The sequence below is a fragment of the Centruroides vittatus genome, unplaced genomic scaffold (assembly GCF_030686945.1).
Source record: "Centruroides vittatus isolate TY-2023 unplaced genomic scaffold, ASM3068694v2 contig_774, whole genome shotgun sequence".
Lineage (NCBI taxonomy): Eukaryota > Metazoa > Arthropoda > Arachnida > Scorpiones > Buthidae > Centruroides > Centruroides vittatus.
Genome location: NW_027122499.1, coordinates 1 through 12,226, shown reverse-complemented (window position 1 = coordinate 12,226; position 12,226 = coordinate 1). Strand labels below are relative to the sequence as shown.

At 32.7% G+C, this 12,226-nt stretch overlaps 1 protein-coding gene across 1 annotated transcript; it reads left to right on the top strand.

The window, feature by feature from the left end:
- Positions 1 to 6,293: 6,293 nt before the first annotated feature.
- Positions 6,294 to 12,208, top strand: LOC136981579 (patched domain-containing protein 3-like; the record flags this gene model as incomplete). The annotated part of the gene is made up of 3 exons (XM_067277899.1): positions 6,294 to 7,290; positions 10,955 to 11,272; positions 11,720 to 12,208. Coding segments are annotated over exons 1-3 (1,804 nt in total), but the record flags the coding sequence as incomplete, so codon positions are not given.
- Positions 12,209 to 12,226: the final 18 nt, after the last annotated feature.

Here is a 12,226-nt window from a genome sequence, read left to right as displayed (position 1 = left end):
ATAAATATTTATTTGGACAGATAACCTAGTACAGAGAATCTGCGCATCCAGTCTCTAATCGCGGGAGAGAGAGAGTTCACAATTGTTGGGGGGTTCATACTTCTCGGTTATCGACAAAAATCGCAGAATGTTCTTCGGCTCAGGCGGCGGCTCTGGTGGTGAGCGGAAAGATCCGGCGTCTTCGGAATGGTCTTTGTATGGGACTCTGTTTCAACAAGACGTTCATCTTCTTCGAACGTTCAGTCACCTCGTTCTTAGATATCTCCCCCTATTTATATTTCCGATCTTGTCTGCTGCGATTACCAATCGCGACAGAAAGTAATGAGTCAAGCTCCGTGACTCAAAAGTTGGATCCAAAGAGGAGGGAAGCGTGTTTGACGGCAGAAGACTGTACATCCTTCGAAGCTTGATCGCTATCTCTGATCTTAATCGTTATCTCTCGAGGTAATTCGAACAATAAAAGTTCAAAATCAGACTGGCCGGTTTAATTCGGTCCTAACAACACTAGTGTTTCCTAGAATTAATTTTTTCGTTTATATTTTTTGTGATTTAAATAAAACAGTGTTGTTGTTACTTAAAATAGAAGCAAATTACATCAATAGTTATTTATATTAACACTTTTTATTTACACATATAAACAAATTGACATTAAGTTTTATTTTGCATTTGAATGTTAAGTGACAGTTTCCTTTGGAAACTAGTCAAATGTCCTGCTATTTCTAAAATAAAAGTAATTTGAACTAAGTGTAAATAATTATAGATAACTTTATAATTTAAATAAAATTCCAATTTAAATTAAATAACTTGGTGTTATGCACGTATAAATGTGTTTACTAATATGTAGTTTTTACGATATTAAGCTGTAATTTATATAAATGATTGTAGGCTTATAAATTCTCACTGTCATCCATCTGCTTTCTATCTGTTTGTATTTCCGTAATTTCGAGACCAGATTTAGTAACTTTAGAGGCTAGATCAGCAGTTTTCAATTTTTTTTTGACCAGGGACCACTTTCATTTCATCGTGGTTAGCAGGGACTACAAGGTTTAAAAAAATAAACTTTGTGTGAATCTAAAGTGTCAATCTAAAATTATACTTACATCAAAACTTTAACATAAGTAATCGTTAAACTCAAGAGTAACATGGTTTAACAGTACTATTATAATAAATAACATAACATTTTTAGTAAAAATTAAATTTAGTTTGTATCAATTTGAAAATAATAATTTAAAATGAATGAAAGGTTTAAATCTTTCGCGGACCACTGGTTGGGAATTACTGGGCTAGTTGCTCGATTAAGTATATGAAATTTTCAAGGAATCTTACAGTTAGGTTATTTGAATTCATATATTTTTTTACCCGAAATGCATAAGACAGATGACTGATACACAAAAGTATGCCATTATTTATTTGAAGTGGACAGCATATATATAAAAATAATTAAATTGAAAATATGAAAAAAAATTGCAGCCTTTTATTGCGACAATGTACAGTACAAATAATAATTGCTCGTTATGTAAACTTTTGTTCAATCATAAAATCAATTTAAAAGTTTTGAACTTTAACAGGTGAATTTATTGCTCATTCAGTTTCTTTTGAAAATAGTTTATTTAATAACCTTCAAAAATTTTTCCGCAACACCTACTATTTTCTCGCGTTATGCGGTTCAAAATCACTTGTCTCTGAGAACCTGGAAGTTGAAAACAGTATAAAAGTATAAAAGATTTATAAAATTTTGTAGAAAATTTAATAAATTTTCTGAACTAAAAGAAACACAAAATTTTATTTATTTTTAACTTTTTTCTTTTATTTCCTGTAATTCAGCAGATTTTAAATGTTTTTGCTAAAAGAAAAATTTAGCAGAGAATGTCTGAATTGGGAAAAAATCCTATTGGTCTACATTTTCTAATAAAAAGTGAAGATTACCCTCAATTTTTAGTCATGGTCAACATGCTATTAGCCATATAAGGGTTTTAGAGTCAGCTTCTTCAGGTAGTTTTTGCCTCATCTGAATATATAGACTCTCTAAAAGAAGAATGTAATAAGAAAAAATGTTTTCATGACGTTCCCAGATAGTATAATAAGTTACCTGAGCTTTTTCATTCAGTAATAGTACCTTAAAACATTTAGATAGTTTTCAGGTTCATTATTGTTAAGTCTGATTAGCTTAAACTTATATTGTATGTACAGTACTATATATGTATATGCTGTGTATATCTTCTAGTTTAATTCAGATTTGATATAAGTAAATATAGTTGGTTTTTTTTATTAAATTTGAAATTACTTTCATTTCTCTAAATCGGCACGATTCGTCTGCCACTCAGATATCCTTCAAATCCTCTCACTATGATCATAAAAAATTAGATACAGTTAGATAACTTAATAAATAAGATTTAACAATTTGAAGGACTTATTACACCAAGGAAGACAGAAAAAAGTACCAGATCGTTTAGAATGAAGTTAGTCTTTAATAGTCACATTTCACATTTGGGTGAGGATGCATTTCGAGTACAAAGATTTTTTATCAGCTTACAAACACATGGCCCCAACATAATAATTATAACACTAAGAGTTAACCGATACTAAGGAATATCTAATATGTACAGTGCACAGTATTCACAATTTTTAATGTACCCCCTATACTAAAGAACTAAAACTATTGAGCATAAAATTTTTTAGTTTTTTACTATATGGGTTACATTAAAAATTGTAAATACAGCGCACTGTATATATGAGATATTCCTTTGTATTAGTTAACTATTAGTGTTATAATTATTGTCGGAACGAAGCGACAATAATACTTGACTTCAAGCATTCCTTGTCAACATTAAAACTCCAGAATGAGTTGTTCGATCTTGATGAAATTTTTTAGGACAACTCATCACCACTCGCGAATAAACTGATTAAAATTTCAACTCTTAAAAATGATTTATTTTTTAGAACTGCAGATAGAAGTCGAAAAGAAGATCGCGTTTTTGTTCAGTATGGATCATTTTTAGAGTTGAAATTTTAATCAGTTCATCCTTGAAAAATTATGACTCGTCCCAGAAAATTTCATCAAGATCGTTCACAAGGAATGCATGAAGTCAAGTGTTAGTCGCTTCCTGCACGGACATGTAGAAGCGTCATCTAGTGGTCGGAAATGTGACAAGAATTAATACGGTAATTTTGAATAGTAAATGTTATCGCTAACTAGATACACAACAAATAAAAAAAATCTTTATAGAATAATATATTTAAAAAAGTTCACTTTTAAAACGTGGAGCTGCAGCGATAAATATTGATAACTTTACGATTTATTTTCTCCTTCGTCTTTTTATCGTTAGTACGAAATTTCGATCTCTAAATGGAGAAGCTGCACAGAGATTCAAGATTAAGATGAAGTCACTCAAATTCATCATCATCGATGAAATGTCAATGATTGGTGCAAGAATGCGTTATGTGGGATAAGCAGAGGGTCAGGGGTTTATTTTCGCTGACCACTTACACTGCAAAGGTTAGCAATACTTGATCTTGTTGTCGTTTCGGATGGCTAGGAGGGCAAAAAAGTTAGTGCGGAGGTGTGTCGATAAGTCGACAGGCGTCTTGGATTGAGAGGAGACAGGTTAACAAATAAAACATATATTGAATAACTAGAATAACATACAAGGCGATTACAAACGATTCTACGATACTATACGGTTATATGCAAACAGATGTAAAGCTCTACAAGTTCTAATCTAACAGGTGGCTATGAGCTAAGCCTATTGCCGTTGCAGGAAAAAGAGTTTACAAAGGTCTTAACAAAATATTTATTGGTGTGAGATTGGACGATATAATTCGACGAATGGCGGTCACCGACGATGTGAAAGAGTTGCTGTAGAGCTTCTCTGACAGGACTTCGTTCCTGGGAATGGAGACAAACACAAGTACAATAATAACTTTCTGTGCGAGCGCGCTAAGTTCCTGGTAGCCTGAGCTTTTATAGTGTTACTGTGAGAAGTGGTCAGTTGTTAACGATGACTTGCGAATTCTTGACAGCTAAGTGTCAACTTTCCCACCTAACTGTTGATAGTTACTTGAGACCTCTGCTCCGTTTCTGTGCGAGGAATTTTTTTCTATCGGTGATTGTTTACAAAATTCTTGAACAAAAAATTAAAGTTTTCTTTCATTTACACAAATTTTTTTGCTAAAATCTGCGGTCTCACACAATCTTTTGCTTTCTTTAAAATTATACTTAAAGTATAATTTTAACTTTAAAATTTTCTCTTTCTGTCAAAACAAAAATTCCGCCAAACTCTGCGCGGGACGCGTTCAAACATTATTGCGTGACATGTGCAACCGGCACTTTTGACGCGTTTAGAAATGTTTTTGATGATTTACAAAGATCTTCGATCTTTTGTATTTTTAAATGATCTAATAGAAATCAAATATATTGTTCAGAACAAATGATTTTTTCTTTTTTCTTTTCCTTATAATCTCGAAAATAAAAATGCGAGCAGCTTCGTTCCGACTACACGCTGATATAGCGTTACTTAACTAGCTATGTTGGTGCCATGTCTTTGTAAGCTGATGAGGGATTCTTGTACCCCAAATGCATCCTTACCCAAATTTAAAATGTAATATTAAAGACTAACTTTTTTGTAAAAGATTGCAGAAATCAACTAAACGCTGGTTAAGTAGATTCAGAGATGATACAAACTTCTTTTCTACAAACAAACAAGAGTTTAGAATGCCATTTAAGCCATAGAAGCCAGGGCTTTGTTCAGTAATGCAGAATACTTGCTAGGTCCAGTATGCCGCAATGTTGAACTCATTTCTAACTACTGCGTGACTCTTCTCACCGCTAGAATTCTAGCTAGTTCAGTCAGCTATTTTTATCTGTGTTAACTTTTACTGGTGACTTCATTGTTTTTGCCTCATGGTACAATTTGCAAGATGGCTCCTTGTGTTTGGCTGAACGTATTTTATTATAACAATCGCAATGTTATTTTCTCATTTTAAATCATTAATGTGGTGGCTATAATTTGGGGCTATGGGAGGCGGAAGATACATCTCTACTGAGAGGGCGCTTTCGTAGCATTGGAGCACGATGTTTGCTTACCTTCCATGTAGAGCTTGTGAGACCTTTGTAGTTGACAATGAAGTTGTTATGTTGTTAATGGCTTACAGATATTTAAATTAAGAATTTATAGATTGTTATTTATGAATACAGATATCCTAGCAAGCGAAAATCATGCAAAAATTAACTCATTCTAAAATGACTTTGAAATGTAAAATTATCATATGTCGGTATAAGAGATTCTGAATATATCATAACTGAAGATAACGGTCCATTTTGTCGATTACAGTTAACTCGCCTTTAGGGGCGTATTTATTAAGCAGATACATGGCGAATTTTTATTGAATTTTTCAAAAATAAATAATACATAAACATTCAAGTTTATTGAAAGAAATATTATTAACTTGGACCTTGTTTATTAAAGAATAAAAGTCACGTTTGAACACGAGAACGAAATTTTTATCACAAAGCTTGTCTTACTTCTCTTGATGATGGTCGTCTTAGAAATATCTGTCGATACTATCAAACTGGCGATACTATCTGTAACAAATTCCTTTATATTGAACAATGGGATGACATTACTGTCTTGGCGATTAATGTAGTTTTCGACTAAACCATGTATTAAGGTTCTTCAACCACTAGTTAAGACTCTTTTACTGTTTAGTTCATTTGATTTTATTATAAGTGATTTTTCTGAAACCAGTTCATATTAGCACTCACCAGCGTCTGAGTGATTAAAACCACTGAACACTTTATACCTTTATATTTAAGTGTAACTTTTTACGTTATAACACGTAAATATGGGCCAGTTTTCAATAGAATATTTTGCGGGAGGCATTTTCTCTTTACACGTGTCGACCGTAATCGAATAAAATTAAACCAAACGCGTCAATGTTACCTCGCTTCCTCTATTTAAAAGAACTTCCCGAATCATACAATAAAACAAGATATTTAATTTTAAAAAAATATGAAAATTACATTGATGTTTCTTCACCATTTCTGTTAGAAAAAAGTCGGGGAAAAATGAGGATTCGAACATTTTTGTTTTATTATTGTGTTACATTATCGTTTATTTTTCGTATTATTTGTTGTAAAGAATTTATAAAGAAAATGAAATATTATAAATATTTTAAATACCATTTGTATAATTAATTTTTTTACAATTTTTCAGAAACCTTTTTTTCATAATAAGAAGAGCGATATCGAATACTTGATACGAAGTATAGGCTATATACTACATAAGTACGAAATAATGAAGATAACTTGTATCAGCGATTCATTATCTTTTATATTTCATAAATTGGGAAGAATTATTGCAAGACATCCCTTTTACTTTTTCATTCCACCTGTAATTCTATCGGTTTTACTTTCGGTGGGGTTACTTAAACTCATAACCATAGAAACTGTGGAATATCTAGTGCAGTCTGATAGCGGAGAAACCTTTAAAAATAAACAATTCGTTAACAAGATGTTTCCCATGAACACATCCGAATTCTACGATTTCATGAGAATGACAGATCGTCCACAAGCTCCAATGGTTTACATTAAAAATAAATACGGAAACAATTTAATACAAAAAGACAATTTACTCGAAATACAAATCTTGGATGAAATAATTAAGAACATAACGATTATTGTAGATGAAAAAGTAATAAATTATAGAAAAATATGTGGCGTAGTGAACGAGCAGTGCACGGAAAACCCAATAATAAATGTATTATCAGAGATGGACGATTTACTATCTGGAAAAAAGAAATTAAAATTTCCTGTTCAAATTGATCCTTTGACCTATAAATACGATTTGTGGGCACTTAACTTTGGTGGAGTAAAATATGATGTGGACGGATATGTGAAAAAAGTAGAATATATAAGACTCGTTTATCCTGTTGATGAATCGAATTTTTCTAAAAGGCACTGGATTTGTGAATGGCAGAAAGCGTTTTTGCGGAATGTCAAGCAATTGGACTTTCATTCGATTGAGATATATCCGTGTCCTTTCTTAACTTCTGTATTAGACGTGAAAAATTTTGCTGATGAAATTACACCGTTGATGAGTGTCGCTGTTATCGTTGTAACATTTTTCTGTATAATAACGTATACCACAAACAGTTGGATAAAGAGTAAACCGTGGATGGGAATTGCTGCAGTTGTGTCTGCTGGATTAGCAGTGGTTTCTTCTTTCGGTTTGATGGGTGCGTGTGGAATTGAAAATGTCAACTCTAATATCATGTTGCCGTTTCTAATTTTCGGTAAGTTTAAAAGCTGAAGTGTAGATTAATATAAAATGTTTGTTTGTAAATTTTCAGAAATACCAGAGAAAATTACAGTATAAAAAGTTTGTATAATACTGTAATTTCATGAATTTTGCTTATTTACATGTGTCAAAATGATTTGTTTTTTACTTAGTCCTTTGCGGTATTTTTACTTTTCGATCACTTCGAATAACGTAAGTCTGTTTTATTTCTCTACACTGACAAAACAAATATATAGTTGATAGTCAAAAACAAAACATAAACTTTCTTTCGTTTCCTGCCACTAAATAATTAAAGATAGGCTCGAATTTTTATTTCTATTTTTATTATTACTACTGTGTCTGACATTATTATCGAATATTAAAACTACTACAAATGATACTGACAAATAGCGGTGGAAGATGTATTTTGTTATATTACTTGGAACACTTATTAAGAAAAGTGACACAACACGAGAAACAATACAGAAACCTATTTTTCACGCGAATATAGCGAAATTAAAAACTTTTCTGCAAAACGCGTGCAACATTTATCTAGTTAATTTCGGAAACATTTTTTGAGTTATAATTTTAATTTATGCTTGTGCTATCAGTCATCTTTTACGCTTATACATTCGTGCGGATTTAAATATCCGATGCTTATTCAAAGCAGAATAAAATTTTAATATCGACGCTTATTTGATGAAAGTCAGTGTTTTTTAAAATATATAGCATTAGATCTTATGAAGTGCGATCGATGATGCGAGGAAATATCGCTGTATTTGAAAAACATAGTAAAATTGTATTTCATTCGTCTTGAGAACGTTTCATTATCTCGCGCCATTATTGTCGAAACGAAGTGACGACTAACACTTGACTTCAAGCATTCCTTGTCAATATTATAACTTTAGAACGAGTGGTCCGGTCTTGATTAAATTTTCTAGGACGACTCATCATCTCTCACCGATGAAAGGATTAAAATTTTAACTCTTAAAAATGATCCATTTTTAAAGGACTGGAGATAAGCAGAAAGTCAGGGGAAAACCTCGCTGACCACTTACGCTGCACGGGTTGGTAAAACCCGACGTCGTTGTCGTAGGATGGCTAGGAGGGCAAAAATGAGTGGTGAGGTGCGTCAGTAAGTCGACAGGCGTCTTTACTTTGACAGGAGACAGGTTTGACAAATAACAATAACGGTTTATTAACTAACCAAAGCGAACATACACTAAAGATACACATAAAATAAAGGTATACAGATAATTACTGCTAAAATGCGGATAAAATATCCCTATAGCTAACCGCGATCTAACCAATAAAGCGGTCACGTGCCTAACTTTTAGTGGGAGAGAATTTACAAAGTTGATACCTCAATATGTGGTCCGATGACCGTATGCGACGACCTCCTGGACTATGGAAGCTGGAAACAGTCTTATGTCCGGGACTGGAGACACTGGATTCAGACCTTCCTGGACGATCGCCCTCTTTTCAGAGTTGATCAGGTTTTTATACAATCGTTGTTGGCATTGAGCCAGTCTATTATTCAATGTTCGATGACTACTTTGCTGACTTGCGATGACTGGGACTTCTGTTTTCTCTTTCTGATCGGATGTGTAATCAACATCCGATTGATTTCTTATCGAACTTTCGGGTCATGAACCCCCTTTAAACTCTCGAATTTATGCCCTCAAAACCTGCGAGCTCACATAGGGGTTAAAACGAAGATCGCGTTTTGATTCAGTATGGATCATTTTTTAGAGTTTAAATTTTAAACATTTCATCCCTGAGCGATGTTCAGTCGTCCTACAAAATTTCATCAAAATCGGATAACTCTTTCTAGAGTTATAAAGTTGTCAAAGAATTCATGAAGTCAAGTTTTAGTCGCTTCCTGCACGCACGTGTAGAAGCGTCATCTAGTGGTTAGAAAATATAACAAGCATTGAAACGGTAATTTTAAAAAGTAAATGTTATCGCTAACTAAATACACAACAACAAATATAAAGAATCTTTATAGAATAATAAGTTTTAAAATGTTTTCTTTTAAAACGTAGAGCAGCAGCGATCAATATTATCGATCCATTTTACCTTCGTCTTTCTATCGTTAGTACGAAATTTCGATCTCTAAATGGGGAAGTTGCACAGAGATTCCAAATTGAGATGAAGTCGCTCAAATTCATCATCATCGATGAAATGTCAATGATTAGTGCAAGAATGCTTTATGTGATCGAGAGAAGATTGAAGCATATAAACCCCGAGAAAGACGAGCCGTATGATAGATTCTTTATCTATTTGTTTGGTGATTTTCGTCAGCTTCCTCCTGTTAAAGATACTTTTCTCTAGTAGAGTGTTCTTTACAATGTAATGTCCCAACAAGGTAGGGATCTTGTTGGAACATTACATTACATTCTCATTTAATTCTTTTCAGAAGTTCATTGAACTTAGTAATTCTCATAGACAAAATAGCGCAGATAGTTTCTTCACAGATGTCTTACAACATCTAGCTTTGGGTGATTTCTTTGATACAGATCTGGACACTCTGACGACAAGAAATCGAGCCTATTTATCCAGAGATGAACTTGATCAGTTCCAAACAACTATATCGAACACAAGAGCAAGTTAAACAAAGGAACGAAGACTACTTGCAGTCAACTGGATGCCGTCTTGCTTATATAACATCTGAAAACATTCCAGATATTTTCCCGCTGTCGTTTAAAGAACGCTCAGCTCTTGGTTTCTCCAAGTATTACAATTTCAGTTAATGCCAGAATCATGCTGAGAGTCAACTTATAGGTGCAAGGAGGTTTCGTCAATGGTTCACTAGGATCTATACGCTATATTATATATGCTCTTAATGCTCGCCCTCCACCTTTTCCTCTGTTTATTTAAGTGGAATTCGATAGTTATCAGGGACCTTTCATCTATGGTTACCTTTTTCCAATAATCCCCATAACACGCTCTTCGAACGATGACAGTATATTGCAATCTTGTAGACACTTTCCTCTTACCTTAGCATACTCAATGACTACATATAATTCACAGAGATTAACTCTTCCAAAAATCAAAATAGATATAGGGAAAAAAAACAGCAGCTGAATACGAAAATAACTGACTCAGTATTTTTAAAGAGTTACAATTAAGATCGCTACGAGTCAAACTGTAAGTCCAAAGCCAATAGTAATAGACAGAATTTCGTGAGACGTTTGCATTGCAATTAATTAATGGCTTATTCTGAGCTTATATTTGTACCTTTAAATCATCCAATAGAAATCAAATATATTATTGAACATAAATGATTTTTCCTTTTTTTTTCATAATCTAGAAAATAAAGGTGCGAGCAGCTTCGTTCCGCTACACGCTGATACAGTGTTACTTAACTAGTTTAATTTCTTGACTATAAAAACTAAAACCTACAAGATCCACTGAAGTACTGTACATCAAAAACTTCCTTTGAATATGAAAAAAAAAAATATTTCAGTCAAAAGAACTTATACAAAATATTCATCGGAGATTTCACGATAGGAGAAATAAGCGAAATTGTAAAATATTTCTGAAATTACTTTCAAACATATAAACAATTTTTATATAGTTTTGACAGTAGTGTAGCGATTTCTGAACAAACGTTTCATTTTGCAATACTTTATACAATTTGGGAAACATTAAAACTATTTGTTTTATATCATTTATAGCTACAGAGATTGACGACGCTTTCGTGATAGTAGCAAATTGGAGAGTTACAGATGTTAAAGAAAGCGTGGAGGCACGAATGGGGAAAACTTATTCCAAATCTGCAGTTTCTATCACCATAACAACATTAACAAATATTTTATCTTTCTGCATAGCGATGACTGCAGAATTTCCTGGTGTGAGAATCTTCTGTTATTACGCTACAACTTGCGTGTGCTTTACTTATTTGTATCAGATTACGTTTTTTGGATCGTGCTTGGCACTCAGTGGATACAGAGAGGAACGCGGTCTTAATGCGTTTACCTTTAAAGTTACAAAAGGTGAGGCATTTTTATGTTCTTCAGCATAAAATTTATAAAAACTCTCGAACTTCCGTATTGCAGTTTGCATAATATATCCTAGAATTAAGCTTGAGTTCATATTATATCAGCTTAATTCTCAGTCGATCAGATTAACATTAAGTTGTTCTAGCCGGATTTTGGAAGTTATAACCTAAAATATCAAAATAAAACAACGTTTTTCATTAAAAATACATTTAAATTTTTTCTTCTAAATTTATTAATTATAACAAAACGATTAATTAGAATAAAAAATTACAGGTATTCTTCTATGATGTATCAACAAAATATATTGTTATGAAATTCGCCACCTTTTCATAGGTTTTAACTAAAGAAATAACTTTCAAATTCAAATTTCTGTTACATTTAAAAACCTATATATTTTTGCTATCAATAGAAAGTTTAATTTACATGTTATTTTATTTACAGAAAGCTCCAACGAGCACGATTTAGAAGAGAAAAACGAATTCGCTTTTATGGAGTTTTTCAGAGATTACGTCGCCGAAATTCTTTCTCGTCCTTTTGTCAAACTGACCGTTATTTTATTGTATATAATTAATCTTTCAATAGGTATTTGGGGAGTAACATTTTTGCAAGAAGGCATCGAATTCTCTACATTTTATCCAAAACACTCGAAAGTAGCAAAAGCATATCAAATATATTACCACTACTTTACGGAGTTTGCATATCCTGTTCAGATTGTCATCAACACAACATTAGATTATTCCCAGCTAGAAGTTCAGAAATCGATCGAAAATTTAATGGTGAAATTCCATTCTCACCCAAATGTCGTTGGCAAGGAATTCGAAGTTTCCTGGTTAAAATATTACAAAGAATTTCAGAATCATCCGGTATCAAAATTTTCTATGAGTGGTTTTGATATGACACAAAAACAAGATTTCATTGATGGCCTTCTCCGTGTGTTTTTCAGACTTA